At 44.6% G+C, this 22745-nt stretch overlaps 1 protein-coding gene across 1 annotated transcript in view; it reads right to left on the minus strand.

The window, feature by feature from the left end:
• The window catches only part of SLC12A8 (solute carrier family 12 member 8), an 85135-nt gene that overhangs the window by 37260 nt on the left and 25130 nt on the right, over window positions 1-22745 (minus strand). Inside the window, exon 5 of the mRNA XM_074967182.1 lies at window positions 6948-7061. Coding sequence (XP_074823283.1) covers window positions 6948-7061 — 114 coding nt within the window. The remainder of the gene's footprint in view (window positions 1-6947; window positions 7062-22745) is intronic.

Raw genomic sequence — 22745 nt, forward strand, 5'->3', positions numbered from 1 at the left:
TGTGTGGGGAGTTCCAGAAGGCCTATTTTGACATGACCACAGAGACAGCTATGGATTACTCCCAGCTGAAGGTGGAAATCCTGGCAAGATCAGGTGTGACGCCAGCCATACGGGCCCAGCGCTTCCACGAGTGGAAATACCGGGACAGCAAACCGCCAAGGTCCCAACTATTTGATTTAATCCACCTCGCCTGGAAGTGGCTCCGCCCCGAGACCCAGGGGCTGAAGAAGATAGTGGAAATCCTCGTGTTGGATAGGTACATGACAGGGTTGCTGCCGGACATACGGGGGTGGGTCCGCCAAAACGATCCCTCCTCCTATGATGAACTAGTTGCCCTCATAGAGAAACACCTAGCAGCCCAAGAACTTTCTCGGACCACCGGGAAAGGAAGCGCCAGAATCGGAGACAAGTCTCTGCACCGAGGCACCGGTTTGCCCTAGCAACAGGCCAGACTATGAAGGGGAGGAAGGAGGCGGAAGAGCAGCCAGAGGTCCCGGAAAGACCTGAGGATTGGGGGAGAAAGGCTCGGAGGAGAATGCCCAGTAGCCTGAAAAATCGGGGGCTGCCGCGAGCAGGGTACCGATGTTATGCATGTGGCAAATAGGGGCATATCACTGCCTAATGCCCAAATCCAGAAGAGCCCATGCAATGCGAACTGAGAGATATAGGGGGACCATGTGATCTAATAAGTATTATTATTTCTTACTAGACTAAGTAGGGTCTAGTAGGGATTGCGATGGTCCTTCATAGATACACTAGACCCATTAAGATGAATGGTATAGAGACCACCGTGTTAGTAGACTCGGGAAGTGCAATCACGCTGGTCTCGGGAAAGCTGGTCAGGCAGGACCAACTATCCCGGGCCAAATGCTCAGGAATATCCTGTGTGCATGGGGATGTCAGTTACCACCCAACCATCCCCATAAAAATAGAAGTTCTCAGAAACCCCACTAAGGTGACGGTGGGAGTAGTTCCGAAACTCCCCTACCCAGTCCTTATCGGACGAGACTTCCTGGGATTTGATAGCCTACTCCCTGGGGAGAAGGTGGAAGAAAATAATGAACTCGGGATCCAGGGGGTGGCCCAGATAGATAACCACCCCCCACCCCCAGCCTTCCATGAATTTGGCCAGGATTTGTTCTCCCTGCTGGGAAAGCCCCAGAAGACTCGGAGGGAACGGAGGGCGGATAAAAGGAGGGGAATGAGGATCTTGATCCAGTACCAGAAATCTACGCTTGTAGGGGAAAGAGGTGGCTCAACAGACAGCGGGGCGGGGCAGGTGATCAATGACCCAATCGCCAGACCTAGTTCCCCAGGGGTTTTCCCCGAGGGGGAGACAGAGGAAGATCCCCCTGAGTTTGGACAAATGGGGACCTCACTCGGGAATTTTGGTCAGAATCAGGCCAATTATCCAATATACAGCAATATTCGTAAAGAAGTAGACGAGGTAAATGGGGTCCCTGTGGAGGGGAGAGTTAAGGGCCCAGGGCCATATTATGTGATTAAGGGTGATCTACTATACAGAGTAGTCCAGGTCCAAGAGCAAGTCATAGAACAACTCTTGGTCCCACAGAAGCATCAGAGGGGCGTGATGGATCTGGCCCACAGCCATCTGTTCGGGGGCCATCTAGGGGTAGATAAGACCCTTAATCAGATTCTGCAGAGGTTTTTTTGGCCCGGCATTTATGCGGTGGTCCAGTGATATTGTACCTCCTGTCTGGAATGTCAGATATATGGGCTGACCACACCTAAGAGCCCCTTGGTACCTCTACCAATTATTGAAATCCCATTCGAGCGAATAGCTATGGACCTAGTAGGGCCATTGGAGAAGTCAGCCCGGGGTCATCAGTACATTTTGGTAGTACTAGATTATGCCACCCGATAAACTGAGGTCGTACCCGTACGGAACACTATGTCCAAGACCATAGCCAAAGAATTAGTCCGGATTTTTTCCAGAGTAGGGATACCTAAAGAGATCCTGATGGACCAAGGGACCCCCTTTCGGTCTAAGTTAATGAAAGACCTACGTACAATGCTCCATATACGGACCCTCAGGACATCAGTCTATCATCCCGAGACCGATGGTCTTATCAAATGCTTCAATAGAACATTGAAGAACATGCTACGGAAAGTGGTTAGTCGCGATGGGAAAGACTGGGACTCCCTGCTGCCTTACTTGCTGTTTGCTGTATGGGAGGTTCCCCAAGCTTCCACTGGATTCTCCCCATTCGAGCTATTATATGGTTGCCACGCCAGGGGCATATTGGACATGACCAAAGAGGGCTGGGAAGAACAGCCGAACCTCGGGAGAAATGTCATTGAACATGAGTTGCAAATGAAAGACAGGATAGCTCAAGTCACCCCGCTTGTGCGCGAACACCTGGAGAAGGCCCAACGGGCCCAACAGACATACTACAATCGCCAAGCAACGACCCGGAAGTTCCAGGTGGGAGACCGGGTAATGGTGCTTATATCCACGGCAGAAAGCAAGCTCCTGGCCAGGTGGCAGGGGCCATATGAGATAATAGAAGCCACAGGAGAAGTCGACTATAAGGTCCGACAGCCGTGTCGCCGGAAGCTGGAGCAGATCTACCATATAAACCTGCTGAAACCATGGCAGGATAGAGAAGCGCATGTGGTTGCGCTAGGGGCACCATCCCCTAAAACCGACCAGCCCGACCAAGTGCGAATATCCCTCGAGTTGACTCCAGAGCAACGATCTGAAGTGATCAGCCTGATTAAACGCAACCAGGATGTGTTCTCAGAAAAGCCAGGCAGGACTACTGAGGTTCACCATCACATCCTCACAGAGCCTGGAGTGAAGGTGAACGTCAAGCCATACCGGATCCCGGAGGCCAAAAGAGAGGAGATCAGGACAGAGGTCAGGAAAATGCTGGCCTTAGGAGTCATTGAAGACTCTCATAGCCAATGGTCAAGCCCAGTGGTTTTAGTGCCTAAGCCGGATGGCAGCCTGAGGTTCTGCAACGACTTCCGAAAGTTGAATGAGGTGTCCCAGTTTGATGCATACCCTATACCCCAGATAGATGAGCTAATTAACAGATTGGGAAAAGCACGGTTTATGTCTACCCTTGACCTGACCAAGGGCTATTGGCAGATCCCCCTGGCCAAGGCTGACAAAGAGAAGACGGCCTTTGCTACTCCAGAGGGACTATATCAGTACACCGTCCTCCCCCTTGGGTTGCATAGGGTGCCCGCTACTTTCCAAAGGCTCATGGACAAACTGTTGCGACCACATGGCAAGTACGTGGTAGCCTACCTCGACGACGTTATCATATATAGCCGCACCTGGGGGACACACTTGGAGAAGGTGGAGGCAGTGCTGGATACCCTGAGGAAGGCGGGGCTGACGGCAAACCCCTCCAAATGTTCGCTCTGGCTAGCTGAAGCCAAATATCTCGGGTGGGGAGGGGCGTGGGGAGGCCCCAACTCAACAATTTAGAAGCTATACAGAAGTGGCCCCGACCACTCCGAAAAAAACAGGTCAGAGCATTCCTGGGACTAGTGGGGTACTCTAGACGGTCCATTCCCCACTTTGCCACCAGGGCATGCCCATTAACGGACCTGACGAAAGCTCGGGGCCCAGACATAGTAAGATGGACGACCGCGGCTGAAGAGGCTTTTTCAGATCTACGGACGGCCCTCTGCACTGACCCCATACTCGTGGCCCCAGACTGGGGGGAAGGAGTTTATCCTACAAACCGATGCCTCTGATGGAGGGTTGAGGGCGGTACTTTCACAAATGGTCGGGGATGACGAACACCCCATCCTCTTCCTCAGTAGGAAGCTCCTGCCTAGGGAACGGAAATACGACGTTGTCAAAAAAGAATGGCTGGCGGTAAAATGGGCCGTAGAAAGCCTCCGCTACTATCTAGTGGGACGGAGGTTTACCCTTGTCACGGACCATGCCCCTCTGCAGTGGATGCACCAAAATAAAGAAACAAAAATGCCAGAGTGACGAGATGGTTCCTGTCATTTCAACCCTTCCACTTCAGAGTACAACATAGGTCTGGAATCCAACATGGCAAAGCGGATGGCCTGTCGAGAGTGCACTGTTTGCAGACCCAAGTAGCCCAACCCCGCAGTGTTGAGCGGGGCGGGGGAGAGAGAGGCCGTATGTGGTAAACCCAGCACAAACAGCTACGGGGGGGGGGGGGGGGACGGGGGCGGTAGTAATTAGTCCCAGGGGTTAAAAGGCCCCTCCCTATCCACTGAAGAGAGAGAACCAAGGGGCAATAAGGTTCAGCTGGAAAAGGAGTTGCTAGGGAACCAGTTAGGTTCAGCTGACTCCAACTACTTGAGACCTTTTTAAACCCTCCCTTGTGTGGTAGGAGGGAGAGAGTGAGGGAGGGAGAGGAGCAGGGAAGCTGCCAGTAGGCTGTTTGCAGCAAGACACCAAACCTTCCCAGTAGGGAGGCTGCACTCCCTCCCCAGAAGGGAAGGAAAACAAGCACAAGGGGCTGACTGAGGAGAGGAGTCTCCAAGGCTAAAAAGGACTGAGCCTGCTGAGGTGAACAAGGTATTTTGCCACCCTTAATACAGCTTCGCAACTTCACCATGTTGAAGAAAAATGCTGCTTTCAACCATCTTTGTTTAAATGAACCACGCACAGGAATGGTTTTCTTACCTTGTCAAATCTTTTGTTAAACTTTCCCTTTCTATTTTTTAGTAGTTGACATTTAACACAGTACTGTACTGTACAGTATTTGCTTTTGGGGGCCGGGGGGTGGCTCTGCTGCCTGATTGCGTACTTCCAGTTCCAAATGAGGGGTGTGGTTGACCAGTCAGTTCGTAACTCTGGTGTTCGTAACTCTGAGGTTTTAGCGCACTCCTTTTTTCCCTATTCAGCTGGGTAGGAGCAGCGGCACTCCAGACATGGGGATGACATGGCAGCTTCCTCATAGCCAGTAGTCACAGGTAAGGGAGAAAGGAAAAACAATACCATCAACCACTACCTTGAGGCTGGACTCAGAACAGCGATTCTCCCAGGAGGGAGCACATGGTGCCACTAGCCACGCTGACAAGATAGCAGTAAAGGAAAACAAACTCTCACTGGGCACACACGAGAAGCCGCCTGCCAAATCACTGCCCAACCCGTTTGGACTTAGAATAAGGGAGTTCAGTGAAAGGCAAATAAGAAATAACTCAAGCACTTTCACAATGGCCCAGTCTCCATTAAGGTACTGAGCACACTCAACCACCGTGGAAGTGAACGGAAGTAAAGGGAGCTCCCAACACTGCAGGATCGAGCCCATAGGTTGTGCAGGCAACACAATGATAGAGGATTCAGAAGCCTTTAAAGTGCTTCAGTCCTTCCATAGAGAGTGAACAAAAGGGAAACTATTCCCACTACTCAACAAAATGCATGAAATGAGACGCTCAGAGACCAAGCCTTTCTGAGTGCTGAATGTGGTCTGACAGTCTGCTAGGCCTGACACATCACCACCCCCTCTGTCCCCGCTCTGACAAATACTCCCTTTATAATCAGCATAATCAGAACAGAACTACAGGAGTGTTCAAGGAAACGGGAAGCAATTCCCTTCTGTAAAAGGCCACACAAGCCATTGAAAGAAAGCTTCTTCAGTCGGTCTTTGCAGTAAGTTCACGTAGCCCTGGTGATCCAACTGGGTGAACGAATATTTTGGGACAAAAGGGAAGTAACGGGAACACTTGCTCTTCCAAAGCAAATGAGGTAGATTTCTAACAAAACAAGTATTTATGCTACTGGAACACTCATTTATTTCATCTGTTTTATGAAACCATATAATATGTCTCCCTGTATTGCAGCAACTCTGCTAATGACTTTCGGCTAGTTGCTTAGAGGTAATCCTCTGAAAATTCATTCTATAATCCAAGGATTCATCACTATGGAAACTGCTTACAATCGGTACTTTTTATAGCATAAAAACAGCATCAACAAGAGGTATTCTAACTCGAATTGATGGTGATTTCATTCCCACTTGGCATTGCCAGATTCATTTTTTATGGCCTTTTTGTTAATTTAGGGAAAGAGAAATAAAACCAAACCCACAATTACTTTTAACAAATGTGTCAGCTGGAATGATAAGCAGTGGTACTACACCTACCACGTCACCAGCCTTCACCTTACACATGCCACCACAGCAGCAATCATTAGCGAGAGTCTCTCAGTAGCTATGCTGAGAGGCTAATGCAAAACAAAATCTATAATTAGGGAGAGAGGAGAACTGTGGGCTAGTGCATTGAGTAAAGGGCTGGGAGTCAGCACAAACGGGTTTTGTTCCCAACTTTACCACGGATTTGTTGTGTGATCTTAGGCAAAACGTACCTGTGCATTAGTTGCCCCATCTAAAATGAAATAGGAATGCCCATCTACTTTAGGAGAAGCATTTAAGAATTATTACCCAAAATTTAGGAAATAAATCTTTTTCATCACCATTATAGGTAAGCACTATCAAATGTGATACGGTAGGTTAATACTGTGGCCTAAAAACACTGACCTAAACCAATGCCTAACCCTCTAGTCTGGCAGTCAGCACAGGTTTCATAGATAACAGTGGACTGCAGTCAAAGAAATCCCAGCTCCCTGTATCAAGGAGTTAAGGCAAGAGTCAGTGTCTATTGGGGGGAAAAGGCATGAAAATTAGAAGGTAACACCAATTACAGCTCAGCACCAATAGATTAAAAACAACGTGGAATTTCTGACCACCAAGAAAAAGAAGATTAAATTAAAGAGTGCAACGAGGCTGTACAGAATGTGAGGCATCCCAGAATCACTGATCCACCATGCACTCACTGAGGCAGGCTGGCATGGCCAACTCTGATAACCAGGAGAGCTGCATGCGTTGCTACCCTGAAAAGGTGCTAAGACTAATTCACATTGCTTACGTGTGCTCGCCTCTATAATGCAGTTTCGGTAATAAAGCATCAGGTAATAAAATGTATAGTACCTGTAGCAGCTGGGAAAAACACTCCAAAAACGGTGAAGAAAGACTCCCCCGTACTGTAGTCTGGTAGCGTGTTGTTAAACATAAGTTCTTTCGAATATCCAACAAAGCCATGTTCTGCAAACACAAGGGGTTTAAATGTAAACTGTGAGAAAATGGATTTGGAATCTGATAGATGGAAACCCTTATTTACACTCTCTCTCTCTCTCTCACACACACAGGGTATATCTACACAGCAAAGAAAAGCCCGTGGCTGGCCCATGCTAGCCGACTCGGGCTCACGCTGCAGGGCTGTGTAGCCTTCTGGGCTCAGGCTGTCTACATAGCAATGAAACAGCCCCTCAGCCTGACCCCCAGGGGTCAGCTAGCACGGGCCAGCTGTGGGCGACTAGTAGTTGCTGTGTAGACATACTCTTTCTCTCCCTCCCCCGCCATTGGGGAAGGTCTGTTTTCCAAACACATGTGACCACACCAATTGGCTTAAGCCCTAAATTTGTAATAACTAATATGAATTCAGGAAAATATGGTCAGTCCTATTTTAAATTTCTGGAGAAACTATAGCTAAATACAACTAAAATAGGCATGGTCAGAGCATCAGCTGGTGTAAATCTTCACAGCACTATTGAAATCCATGGAGCTGCGTGGATTTAAGCCAGCTGAGGACAAGGCTCACAATATCTGCCAATAAGGGCTTGTCTGTATGGAGAAACTGACTGGCAGAACTATAGCAGTATAATGATCCCACTATAGCTATGCCGGTATAAAACTCTCCACTTCTAAAGCAGAGTTATTATACTGAAATAAAGTCACTTTTATTCCAGAATCTTGTCCACATGGGAGTTATACCACTGTAGTATAATTTTCGCACTATAGATCTGCCTGTCAATTTCCCTGTGTAAAGAAGCCCTAAGTCAGCATTCACAAACATTGACTGTGAGAGTTGCTCCATCAATCAATACATACAATGTATCTTTAGCACATGTTATCAATAAACTCACAGCTGAGATAAACTTGATGTACTGTGGATTCGGTCCTCTCCTGTAGGTTAGACTCAGACACATATTGAAAACAATAAGGCCCTATATTGCAGCCAGAGACTCCCACGTCAAGTTTTATTCTTATCATCCCCATGTACATTGTTATTCTGTTGCAGTCTTATGGTTTCAAAAATATAGCTAAACACATGGCTGTGCACTACGACCAGCAAAACTCCTTCCCAGATCTTCAGCAGATGTTTAAACTGGTGTGTAAACATGTATCATAATGAAAAACAAATGCCAATAACTGCGTACCTTCTGCTGTTGCTGGAGATTTCATGCTTCCCCACACCCACCTCATGCTAAGTTTTTCCAGATCACACATGAATTTTGATTTAAAAAAGGAAAAGTGTTATGAAGTATGGAAAAAGGCAACTGGTGAGAGATCAGCACTGTATAAACAATAATCTCAAAGTATCTAAGAAATGTGTTCCCCCTCCACCACCCACCCACACACTACAGACTTGGATACTGAAAATTAAACCATCTGAATTTGCCAGACATATTTGAGCCTGACAGCTCAAGGAAAGGTCATGGGATGGTCAGAGTAAAAATGGCTCGGATCATGGAAATTTGGTAAGAAGTAAATGATGCATACAACAGACTCTATAGATAAAGTGATCATATTGTCTCAGTTGACTGGGACAGTCCTGGTTTTTCATATGGTGTCCCAGTGTGGCAGGAACTTCTTTCAGGAGACTTGAACTGTACTGGTTTTCCATTTCATTAATCAAAACATTTCCTTTAATAACTACAAAATGTTTGTCCACGGCATATTATTATACCAATGAGAATATTCCCTGTGTTTATGAGGAACTAACAGTCCAGTGGAATGAGCATTCAGTGCAATGACCAGTGTTTCACGTGAAGAGAAAAGGTGACTGAGTGTAGACTTTATCACAGCTGTCCTTTATCTCAAAGGGAACGTAAATGACTCTTTTGATGAAAGAGAGCTCTGCTTAAAACATCTACAAATTTTACTTCTAAAACCACAGAGAACAACAGGGCTTTGAAACCATCACAGAAAATTCATATGGCTAATCAAAAGCTCCTACTGAATCCTCAGATACTCACTGACAAAAAGCACAAGGAAATGTCTTGCTACTATATTTTTTTAATCACAGAATCTTAGAAGTGTAGGACTCGAAGGGACCTAAGTAGGTCAACTAGTCCAATCTCCTGCACTCATGGCAGGACTAAGTAATAACTAGATCATTCCTGACAGGCGTTTGTCTAACCTGTTCTTAAAAACCTCAATGACGGAGATTCCACAACCTCTGTAGGCAATTTGTTCCAGTGCTTAACTACCTTGACAGTTAGGAAGCTTTTCCTAATGTCCAACCTAAACCTCCCTTGCTGCAATTTAAGCCCATTGCTTCTTCTCCTTAACCTCTGAGGATAGGACAACAATTTTTCTCCCGTCAACATAGCACTGTCTATACCGGGAGTTAGGTTGGTATAACTGCTTCTGTCAAGGTTCCTTCCCCACTCTGAACTCTAGGGTACAGATGTGGGGACCTGCATGAAAAACCCCCTAAGCTTATTTTTAGCAGCTTAGGTTAAAACTTCCCCAAGGTACAAACTATTTTACCTTTTGCCCCTGGACTTTATTGCTGCCACCATCAAGCGTCTAACAAATATATAACAGGGAAAGAGCCCGCTTGGAAATGTCTTTCCCCCCAAAAAATCCTCTCAAACCTTGCACCCCCTTTCCTGGGGAAGGCTTGATAAAAATCCTCACCAATTTGTACAGGTGAACACAGACCCAAACCCTTGGATCTTAAGAACAACGAAAAAGCAATCAGGTTCTTAAAAGAAGAATTTTAATGGAAGAAAAAGTAAAAGAATCACCTCTGTAAAATCAGGATGGTAAATACCTTACTGGGTAATCAGATTCAAAACATAGAGAATCCCTCTAGGCAAAACCTTAAGTTACAAAAAGACACAAAAACAGGAATATACATTCCATTCAGCACAACTTATTTTATCAGCCATTTAAACAAAACAGAATCTAACGCATATCTAACAAGATTGCTTATTAACCCTTTACAGGAGTTCTGACCTGCATTCTTGCTCTGGTCCCGGCAAAGGCAACACACAGACAGACAGAGAGAGACCCTTTGTCCCCCCGCCCCCAGCTTTGAAAGTATCTTGTCTCCTCATTGGTCATTTTGGTCAGGTGCCAGTGAGGTTGTCTTCACTTCTCAACCCTTTACAGGTGAAAGGGTTTTTCCTCTGGCCAGGAGGAATTTAAAGGTGTTTACCCTTCCCTTTAGATTTATGACAGCTTCTCACAGATTTTCCACAATCCTGAGCAATGTAGTTATACTGACCAAAGTTACTAATGTAGACCAAGCCTCAGGCACAAAGAGACTCATGGTATGTCTATACTTAAATCTTAGTCTGGAGATAAGAAGACTGAGGGGAGACATAACGGTTTTCAAGTACATGATAGGTTGACTTAAATGGAAGTTTTGCCCAAGTTAGGATTGCAGTAAGACTGGCCGAAAATATTCTGTCAAAACTGTTGGTTGATGGAAAATTGTTTTTTCAACTGAACAATTATTTTGGGCAGAGTGTCTCTCCTATCCCAAGCAGGTAGTCAAAGAAGAGCACTAAGTACTCTGGAGCACAACCAAAAGCATTTGCTGGGAACCCTCCTTTCTATGAAAATACAATACAAGAGATGGATTTCTTTTTGTAGGGATTCTTGCTTAAAAAGTAAATGGCATGGTCTGTCGGTTGGCTTTATGCAAGAGGAGCCCAAACTTTGACCACTGGGAGCCGCACTGGCAATAGGCCAGCCACCTGCATCTAGTTTGTTTATAAATGCACAGAACTGTTAGTGATCCTTGTACTTCTTCCCCTTGTTGCATCCAGTCTTCCCCCTTTTTATTATTTACGGTCACTTGCTGCAACACACCTAATCTTGGATTGCAAGACCCGGTCCCTGTATTTGTTTTGTGAAGTTTCTTGTGCACTGTGGGTGTGCTGTATAACAATTGTACTATTTGTTTGTTCTTCCATTTGCCTTGGCAGATGAATACAAAATGCCTATTGAGGAAGTTTATCCCTGACCAGCATCATCCTCACCCTCAAATCTGAAAGAGAGAAAGGCGCTGGGTCTTATTTTATGTCCTTGTGGATCATTGTGTGCCCTCGCTCATGGATCTTGAAGGGGGTGTTAACCATTTTACCCACTGCTATTATGGTATCAGCCACAATCACAGACACTGTATACAAACCAAAGGATGTCAGCTACAGTCCAAATAAAGGCTGAGAGCTAACTTGCTTTCAGCTTCAAGACTAACACGGCTGTTACTCTGAAATCTGGCTCCTGGTGAGAAGATTTTGAGAAAAAGTCATGCCTAGAGAAGGGGTTGGTTGGATCCCTAGGAGAACAGAGAAGCCACAGGATTTAGCTCACACTGTACTCAGATCCCTCACCCACGTTGTGTGGTATATTACAGAAGGAAACAGAAAGCATCCGTAACTCTTAAAGCTTCACTCACTGAAGGCGAAGAGAAGCTTCTTCACTGAGATCTAAATGCTGATGTTGGAAGCTTTGTTTCTCCTCACCTTTGGCCAATTTTAACAGTTGAGTTTTTTCAGTTTGAAGAAGAGAAAAATACTCGAGTCAGCTTTGAGATGTGGAGCTCGAGAACACAGGACACACCTTAGTGGGCTGGCCGTGTGCAGAGCCTGAGGTTTCCGCCTAGCACTTTAAGAACTTGGAAAATGATTGATTTGGAGACCCTGCCAGCAAGCAGTGGTTATTTGGGGTCAGCCTATTATGCAACTACATAAAGGATATCTGCCCTGCCAAGTTTCATGCAACCTGGAGCTCATTACAAATTAGTCAAGTTTTGGCAGATTCAAAAAGCCTACTCAAAAGCTTAAAGTTAAGCAAACCCTGGCAGGGAGGCAGGATTGAGCATGGAACTAAATCATGCACAAGTGAAAACTACTTTAAAGAACATTCCCCCAAATGATCGTCACTTACTACACTGTACTTGTGGTTAGAGTTTTACGCATAAAGGTGGATGCTAAAGGCTTGGAAGACAAGTGAGATTTAAAAAAAAAAATAAACCACCACTTTTCCATTCCAAATACCACAATTTGGTACCTGACTTGGATTTTTCTCATTGAAACAGTCTGCAAGGTTTTTCTTGCAGGATGTTTCCTGGGGCTGACCCTAGAATTTTCAGGATTCTGGAGGGTAAGATGTGGGGTTAGGGGAGCCACAGCACAACCGTACAACGCTAGCGTAATTATCTCCTCTTCTCTATTTCTCTCCTTCTTCAATCACTAAATCCTGTCTGTTTCCTCACCAAAGTCGACCCTGTTCCTCTCCATCCCCATGGCCAAAACACCTGCAAAGTCCTCAGTCTTCATGAAACAGCATTTTGGGGAGTGCCTAGCCATTGGGCTATGGGATATTATGGTGCGGGTCTCTCTCAATGTCTTCTGCACTGTGTATAAATAATTAAATGTTTTTTGGAACAGGGATATGGGTCTCATCTGCCTGGTGAGTGCCTAACCATCAGGCTATACAGTCATGTCTGCTCGTACTCACACTCTCTGGTCCATTAACTATTCAAGTATTTTATTCACAGTGGAAGAGCTTCAACAGGAGAGACTGAGTCAGACCCATACCAGAATATCGCATAGCCCAGTGATTAGAACTCTCTCCTACACCATAAAAGAACCACATTCACATTTCTTCTCTTCATCAGAAGAGGGGGGGGATTGAACATGGGTCTCCCACATCCCAGGTGAGTGCCCTAACCACTGGGTTAAAAGTTATAAGGTGGACGCTCATCCCTGCATTATGTAAATGGTATCTAAGGCCGCCCTCCCCCCTCAAAAAAACTAGTCAAAACTATTAGGCAAATTCATATGAAATTTTCAAATAGTTTTAGTTGACCAAAACTGAATTTTTCAGGGGGAAAAAAACCAATTCATCCAAAAAAAATTCACCCAGCTCTAGTTGTGGTGTTACGTCCTTTCACCACAAAATCATCCGTACTAGCCCAGTCAGGCTGGTGGTACCCAGAGATTGTTCCTATGTTGGATGAGCTATATGAAATTAATTTGGTCTGGTCTAGTTTCCAGAGGACAAGTATCCCAAGCATAAAACCAGTACAAGTACAGTATCCTACTGAAAACCTCACCAGAGGGGCAAAACACTGACTTGAGTATGGACAGTCAACTACCCTCTCTTTCCTGGTACTGACCCTTCTACGTCAGAGCTGAGGTATGTATGGAGAAGCTCGCACCACCACCACCTGTGGGGTGAATACATATAGGACTTCAGTTCATTCAGCTCATACCAGCGGTAAACTCACTAAAAAATTATACCCATAGCCCATAACAGAAGAGCAACATTTTTCTCCACCAAGAAAAAGTCAAGACTATTCTCTTAATTGTGCCCAGTGTTACTCACAGTGATTTTCTAACACAGTGCTAGAGATTAGTTTCCAAACATCCACGTGGACGATCTCCCATCCAGGGTTAAACCTTAGAAGAAAAACAACTTGCATGCAAATGGATTTCTGAAATCTGTAAATGGTTTCTGTAATTCATTTGCTTGTAGGGTTTCATGCTACAAATCACAATGGAGATCATGGCACAATTGCTTGCTAACATTTTGTCCCCGCCTTCCAATTTACATAAACAACTGGATTTAGTTCTTATGCAGATGACAGCCAAGATGAGATCCACTGGTTATTATGATAGTTTCGCAAGCTTCACTGAGGCACGACCCAGTGCAGGTGCCATTCGCGCTACTTTAGTTAAGATTATTATTCAGTTATAATTGCCTTTGACATCCACAAACACAGGGGAAGACACTGTCCCTGCTAATCTAAATCAGACACAACAGTAAAAGGTCAGCCAACTGTGAAGGTCACTTGAAATGGTATAGATCTCTAGTGAGTTATCGTGATCAAAAGGCCGTGGTGAAGATGTGTGGGATCCAAGGAGGAAAATGAATGATACTGTAAGTGCCTTTCCCAACCTTCTCCAAAAAACAAAGTCTTCACACTGCAGAGTCAAAGACAACCCATACTCCCCCCACCCCCACCACCACACACAGACACCTTTCTATGATTGGGCTTTGTTTACAGTGAAATTAACAGTAAGATAAAGTCCAGCTCAAACCTCCCCAGGGTGGGCGGCTCCTCAGGCTCTCGCCTTGTCACTACTTAGCCCGCACCCTAGATCCTCTCTCATGAGGGAGTCACTTCGGCCTCCCTTATATCCAGGTGGACTAACACCTATCTCAGAAAGTTAGGAGAACCTATGTAACCCTTTTCCCAGCAACACCTGTGAAATATCTGTGTGGGGTGTTTCAGCAAATGCTGCCAACCTGTTACAGGCAGGACATGGAGGGAGATCTCTGAATGAGGGAACAAAGATGAGAGACGAATACAGAAACAGAGTTTAGGAGGGAGGATTGGGAGGAGGACAGGAAGTGGGAGGGAGTCAGAAGAAAGAAGAGCAGAGAGAGAGGCAGAGCTGAAAGGAGTTAAGTGTCAGAGTTTCTATTAATCCTACATTCAGAGATAACTTCATTGTAACAATTCACTGTGGCCCGAAACTTGGTATAAAAGGCATAAGCACAAGCGGACTTTTTTTTTTCCCCCTCAAGCCCCCAAATGTTACAGGAGAAGATGCGTTCAGCTATTGCTGAGTTGTAAAACAGAACAATTCAAAAGGGAAAGATGAGTTGCCAGGTAAGCCAGACTGGATGAAGCACAAACAAAATCTTTGCCAAACCAGAACTGAGATTCAAACAAGTTTTAACATTTTTCAAAGAGTTGAGCAGACATCCCTGCACTTCCTGATTTGCTCTAGAAATACAAGAAACTCTGCTTTAAATCATATTTTCTGACAGGCACTGGTGGATTAAAACTACTACGCTGGGGCCAGATCCACTAAAACTTGGCAGCCCCTCCACACAGACAGCAGTAGGTGTGGCATATGCTAGCTGAGTGAGGGTAACATAATTCCCAGCTGCTGCCTGCCACTGCTTTCCCTTGGACCATGCCATGATGGGACCTGCAGGGTTGAAAGAGAGTTCATAGTGCATTTCGCCCTCCCCAGAGTGTGCAGTAGCCGCTGTTGGTTGGTTGCAACCAGCTTCGCGCCCTGCCACGTTCAGCATACAACTTGCCGCTGCATTCCAGGCCTCCAGCCACTGAACATGGATCCAAAAATCTTACTAAGAAGCCTGAACATGTGAAATTCCAAACCAAACAGCGCTGGACACATTTGGATCCGAACTACCAGAAGCTTTACCCAAAACAATACGTTAACACCTTTTGTGAGTCAACCCATTACTAGCACTAATTTAGGCTCCTGCTTTGCAGTCCATTAACCCCAAAACAACTTCATAAACATAAACACAAAGAAAGTTTGGAAGTGTTAGTTCATGCACGCTATCAGATCACTGAATGGAACATAGCCGTATTAGTTCATACAAGCACATGCACTGCAATTCTAGACACTACACAAAAGGCTAAGCACACAGTGTTACAGTGAACCAGCTGGTGGATTGGGTTAGTCCATTTGCCACTCATCTCTGGAGTTCTGGGTTCAAATCCTAGCTTTAGGTTGTAAGTGAAACAGAGTCTGGTGAAGCTTGGTTGCCCCACGAATAACTGCCTACATCTCAAAGCTGTCATAGCATTAGGGCAAGAGTGCAAATCTCAGTTCAACTCACACTAGTCGTTAAAATAGTTATTTTAGCATAATTTGTCTGTGTTCTTATTAAAACTAATTATGGTTGAGGACATGTGGGAATACTCTGCAGATCCTGATGAAATGCAATTTTAGGTCCCACTGCTGCAAGTGGATTGTCACATCCACACAGAACCCCATTGACTTCCAGAGTCGAATGCGCTCATGATGTCTCCCTTTACCCATGCTAAGGCCTGAGTCTCGCAACGGGCCCTCACAATACCCCACTGGCCAACGTGAAAGACGTTCTAGGATAGGTATCTCGAACGCTGCAAGATGAAATCAGAAACAATGAAGAAAGGATCTGATTGCTATTTTTTCCTATTCAAAGTATACTAATGATAGAAGAAGAAGCTGACAGTGTTTATTAGAAACCGGGTTTCCAGGTGGGTTATAAAGTAGGACAAACAATTTACTTCATGCTCAAACACAGCACACTTATAAGCAATCCAAAAAAACCAAAAAAACCCATAAAACAACTCTGCATCACCATTTTTCTTGTAAAAAAAAAATTGGAGGGGGGGAAATCACTGAATAGTTTTGAAAGAAAGAAAAAGAATCCTGGTCTGAGATTTTTTCCTACACCCATAATAAGCAGGGCAAACCCAAAACGAAAGATTATATAAAGTCTGTAATTGAAGCAGAAAAAGCCAACAGTTAAAACAATCTAAAAAGACCAAGCCCTGAGAAAGGCAATTTGGACTCCTTATCTTTTGATGGAAAAGAATGTGCTCCCTTAGATTAATGACGTGTTTACCCAAAAGGAAATCACCACCCTTCTGAAGCATTGACTGTTTGTTCCTTCCAAGTTACTGTTTTCTGATTCTGAACTGATCTCCCAAACCTCCTGTTTAAAGTCAACACACAATACAACTTCCTGTCAGCTATTGGCTGTGAGGGATCCCAGAATTAACCCTCTCCCGAAAGCTGCCAAAGGTTGGAAATTTACTGCACCTGTCGTTCTGGCCACTGCCAATGTCAACAAGGAGGAAAATGTGGTATTTAGGTCACACTTCAGTCAAGCCATACTATGCACATGCAGGAGACTGGGATTGCTCTAACTGCAGCCAGTGAAATTGTAGCAGGAGGATGAGTCAGCCCCCAATAAATATACAAATATTTGTGTGTACAATGAACAAGTTAACAAGTGCAGAGACCGTCAGCGCTTTAAGGGGAAAACACTCACTGTGCATGTTTTATGATGACTAAACAGAACACTCTTTGCAAAGTTTAAACAAACAGAATGCTGCATCTTTGCAGTTCAATGCAGGTTTCAATACACGGTAACACTTTAGATTTTGCGTGCATTTCTACAGCATGTCCCCAAAGGATCTCTAAATGCTTCATCAACATTTAAATAAGACCCACAGCACCCTTCTGAGGTAGGTGGTATTATCACCATTCAATAGATGGGGAAACTGAGCTAATAAGAGGTTGAGTGACTCACCAAAGCTCACCTGGTGGATTAATTACCGAGCAGGGAACTCAGGCCTCTCGCTGTAACCACAAAGTCACTCTATCTCTTCATATTATATTCCCTCCAAGGATAATACATTAATATTTACAGTATGAAGAACTGTTTACTGGATGAAGAAATAACTTAACATTAGTCAAAATAAAAGCAGGTTAAAATCTCATTGCTATTTGCTGTCCAGTAGTAAGACCTTTAAAAGGGATTTTATATTGGACAGTGCAGTGGTTCTGATGTATATTACCGAGACCTGGCTGGAGCGGAGGACTTGTTCACTCCAGGGCTTTCAGTAATTCAGCATACAAGGATGTCTAGGATAGAAGTATCCTCCGGGGGTTGTCTGGGTGAGCACGAGCCTTGGGTAAAAACAGGAACTCATTGAATATCTGTCTCTTGTATGAGTAACAAAACCAAGCATTAGGATTGTCTCCCATTGTACCAACCACCACGCACCTCAGGGAGTTTGGCAAGTTCATCTTGGCTGTGGCAAAGTCCCCATCATTTGTTTTTCTTGAAGACCATGATGATTAGGACAGGTGGGACTCAGATTCTTTAGCCATCAAACTCCACCAGTAAATTGACTGAACTCACTGCAGCCACCTAAAGCCATTTATACTGGACCAGATCTTCCCTCTCAGCTTGTTTACTTCTTGGGTTTCCCTAGTGAGATATCAATCAGTAGTCTTCATTTCAATAAACTATTACACTACTCAGACCTTCTGCTGAAAAGGTTCTAGCCAAGACTTAAAAAAGAAAAAAAAAACATTAAAAAGTTAGGCTCCAAATTTCCTATTCAATTTCCGAAATAAGGGACCTGATTTTCAAAATGCTGCATTCTCTGCCTCTCCCACTGAACAAATGGAAGTCAATGGAAGGTGCAGGGTGCTCCGCGGTTTTGAAAGCCAAGAGTCTATATTATCACCTTACGCATGTATTAGCTCTGGTGAGCTCTGTGGTAATTCTGATCTCTATGCGCCCTTCTCTAAGCAGATGCTTTGAGAGTAGTGGAAGCTTATACTGAAATACTAACCATGGTCACTAACGTACTGATACCTGTATGTTCTCATCCTGTCTTGACTTCTTGAAGAACACTGGGGTTTGGGAAGTAAAGAGACAAGGTAGGAGATTAGAATGCAGGTGGAGAGAAACGCAGATCAAATACTATACTCCTCACCACGCTATCTGAGCACTACCTGGACTGTAATGAAACAAGCTTCACAACATCCCTGTCGATGTAGTTAATAGAGGTGGTTGGAACCTCGAATTCCCAGTCCAGGGGAAAATCTGAAATTTCAACAACAAAAATTGCTTTGAATCAGAACCAAAAACTGAAATTCTGAAATTTCCTGCAGAACAAAATTCTGAAATTTAATTTTGGAAACATCAAAATGACATTTCATTTACATAAGCTCAAAAAATTATGTTTTGACTTTATTAACTCAACTTCTAGGTTATATTACATTATCGTTTATAATATAATCATGTCATTTTTGTCATGTCGTGACATTATATTATATTGTGACCTCACACTGGAATAGTTGAGCCATTTAAACTATTATTTTTTTTATTGTATTGTATATTGTTTGTGTATATTTTATAAATTGGTAATTGGTACTGTAATTGGTAAAATAGTACTATAATTGGTACTTTGTATTCTAACTGGTAATTGGTATTCTAACTGGTTTGGTAATTAGTACTTGGTTGGCTCAATTGATATTCTAACTGGTCATTTGTAATTATTACTCTAATTAGTAATTGGTTTAGTAACTGTATGGATTTATTATTCGTTATAATTATCATTATATTATATTTTCCACATTGCAGATAGGAACCAAATGCCCCATGCACAGATTTCGATCCATTGCTGATGGTACGACAGGAAATCAAATTAAAAAAGAGAGGCAGCTGGAGAAATAATTTAATATTTGGAAATTATTTTCATAAAGAAAATAAATTAATGTACTTAGGCAGGGCTGGGCCACAAAACAGTGGAGTGACCACTAGGATGAAACACTGAAGGAATAGAATCATGCGACAGAAAAGATCTCATTAATTTAAAAACAATCATTAGTAGACAAAAAAGACAAAGTGATTTTGGTTTTATTTAATTGCCCCATTTAAACATAATGAAGAGGAGGAAAGTAGAGATTATGGGACAGTAAACATTTCCCTTGAACTACTTAACCTTGTTTGGCTTCTAGTACTAAATATACTGCAGCTATAAAGAGAGACGGGGGGAAAGGGGAACTCTAGCAGGATTTATCAAAAAAGCACAAGGCAAAATTATATCCAACACTATAGCACAAGTAGTGCTGACAGAGACAAGAAGTTCTAAGTTGAATTGGCAGATGCTGCCAATGTTATTTCCATGGTGACTAGCTATCGTTAGCATCTCCATACAAAGACTGGTTTGATATATACTAATAATAGTTATCACTTAACATAGGGCTTTCCATCCATTGGCCCCACAGCACTTTATAAGGCAGGTAAAGCATTACCATCCCCAGTTCAGAGATGGGGAAGGGAGAGAGAGAGAGAGGCGAAGTGACAAGGCCAAGGTCACACATGTAGTACATGCTATATATTTATGAAGGAACGGAAAATCACCAGATACTGGTTTTTTCCCCCAGAAATACATGGACACTTTTTAAAGTTTAGGGCCTTGATTCTGTTACTTGGTGTGTATTTGCAGGGCCATGCAGAGCCCCACTGATTTCAATGGGGTTCTGCCCACATGAAATAAATTGCTGAATCAGGGCCTAGTTTGGTTGATCCTGCAGTCTGTACTTATGTGTGTAGCTCCGTTGGATTCAATCCAGTAGGAAGTAAAAGAACGTGAAAAATGGAGCACTCAGAGAAATTGGAAAAACAGACCCAAAAAAAACCAACAGAGAGAAGAGAGAAGAATATGGACAGAGATGCAATTTCTGCAAACCCAATGGTTGGACTGCCCACCTGGGAAAGCATTAAATGAGCGAAGAGGATAAAGACTGATTAAAATGAAAAACAGGACTTAAGGGGAAAAAGAAGTGCAACTTGATAACTGGGATGAAAGAGGCCACAGGCAGAGAACAGTGAATGGAACTTACAGGCATATTTTTCCCGCCCACTTTATCCACCAACTCCCATCCCATGGCCAAAAGCAGAGAGAAAGAATAAAGAAAGCAAAGCAAATTCCTGTTTTTCTAAATTTAAATATCCTCTTCGTACGACAGCTATTGTTAGCTGATTCAATGCTCTTGGCTCCTTCTAAGGCTCTAACTGAGGTGTCTGAGTGGAAGTGCAAGTCCCACCTCTATGTGCAATAGGGTGACGACAGAAGTTCCTGTCAAAATTAACTAGGTAACAGCACAAAGGAGAACACCAGGAAAAAAGCTTGGTACCATCACCAACAGCCACTCCTGGGAGCCAGCCACAAACTCACCTCTGCTAGCACTGTTATTAATCATTTGTGTCACAGTGGAACGTAGAGCACCAGCCCAAGCGCAGGGCTGCATTGCGGCAGGCACTGTGTACAAACACACAGTAGGAGTCCTTCCCTCTTCCCCTAAGCAAAGAACAGTGAGTGCATAGTGGTGCCGCCACAAGACTGCAGCAGGGACTGAATTGTGACTCAGAGTCTCATAATTTGGTCCCTTGTTACCTTCTCCCACCAGGGACGTAACTTGTGCCAGCCCTTTGTCCTGGCATAACTTACTTCCCAAATGTACTGGCTCAGACATGCGCTGGAGGGCATGAAGTCAAGATTCTGCCCACTCCCTGCTTACCCACTACCCACCAGTTACCCCCGCTGTGCTGTGAGCTGAAAGCAGGTAGCCCCTGCTCAGAAGTATAGGGGTGCCTTCTGTGTCCCCGTTCCCACAGAAAGGGCACACCGACTGGCTCATGATTGAGCCCAGACCCAACAAACCTCTCCTCAGGACACTGTTCCACTCACAGCTTTGTTCACATGAACCTTCAGACATTAGAAGTTGCAAACAAAGGTGCCATTAACCAGGGATACGTCCGACTATGAGAGGACACACTCATGCAGGCATCCAAATTATCGCCCTCTCTTTTCAATGTATAAACTCCAGAGGATACCCATTAGCCTGGCCCTGGTGTCCCCCTGCAATGCAATGCTATACCCGTGTTACTGTGTCCCCACTGTTTCTGCGCTCGTCCATGTGTGTCTGAGAGCATAACCCATGGTTCTTTGTGCTGAGATTCTCTAGGATTCTTTCCCAGTAACTTGTGGGAGAACTTTTCTGGCCTGTGGGAAGTCACTGGAGGGCTACCAGCACCTGAGCGATTTAGGCTGCATCCTCATCGCAAAGTGGGTGGGTTCTAGCTCCAGTTAAAACGGAGCCAAACACTACCCCCAACGCCGAGCTGGGTTAGCTAGCCTGGGCTTAAAGAACCTCCAAACACAGGCCACAGGTTTTTGTGTGCAGACAGTAGTGGGCTTTGGGCTAAAACCTGAGTAAGAGTCCAGGTTAACTCTGCAGTGAAGACATGCCCGGGATAATCAAGAGGATTAGTGATGAGACATGGGCTGTGCTCCCTTCCCTGCTGCCCCTATGCATGGAATTCCCTGCATGAACTAATCCATTAGGCCATTACCCTCTCCTTCCTCAAAACACAAGCCTGCCACAAGCCCATGAGAAGTCAGTCAGACCCTGACAGCCAGATGCAGGGGCAGCTGGAAAAAGTAGACATTTAGTTTGATTATATGTAGTTTTAAAAAAATCAAATGTGTACATGTATATAAATCACTGCAACAACTGTATATACTTGCTTGTAGCATCTCTCCACCTCCCATTGTTGTCACCATCTATTTGGAGTATGGTAGGACCCACAACCCCCAATCAAGGATCAGGGCCCCATTGTGCAAGGTACTGTACAAACAACAAAGAAGACTGTCCCTGCCCAGGGAGCTCCCAACATACATGTCAGGCAGGACACAACAGATAGATGAAACAGACAAATCGGGTGAACGGATTTGAAGGATGAGGTGACAAGAAAGCAGAGCTGAGGAGAAGAGCAGAAGTCACAGCTTGCTACTTGTCTAACCAAAGCCAGGGAGGAGTGATTTACAGGCATATATATATAACAGTGACGATGACGAAGCATTGGAAAACACTTCCACAGGAAGTGGTGGATTCTCCACCTCTTGAAGTCTTCAGATCAAGACCGGATGCCTTTCTGAAAGACATGCTTTAGCCAAACACAGGTTTGGGGCTCACTACAGGCCTGACTGGAAGAAATTATATGGCTTGTGTCCAAGCAGATGATCTGATGGTCCCCTCCGGCCTCAAAAATCTATGAAGGGCTGGCAAAAGCAGGTTTTACGTGAGGGTTTAAATGGAGAATATGATGGCTCCCTTAGGAACTTCAATGGAGAACTTTTTCCAGACTTGGGAGATGGCCCTGGAGAAAGTGCTGAGGTTTTTGAGGACCAGGGGACAGGTGGCCCATCAAGGTTGGCACCACTGGCAGAGCGAAGGCAGGAGCTGATAGCTAAGCGTGATAATAGAACGAACAGATAGGGGGCGGCTCACTTTGCGTCTG

Source organism: Natator depressus, chromosome 11, assembly GCF_965152275.1.
Source record: "Natator depressus isolate rNatDep1 chromosome 11, rNatDep2.hap1, whole genome shotgun sequence".
In the NCBI taxonomy this organism is placed as follows: domain Eukaryota; kingdom Metazoa; phylum Chordata; order Testudines; family Cheloniidae; genus Natator; species Natator depressus.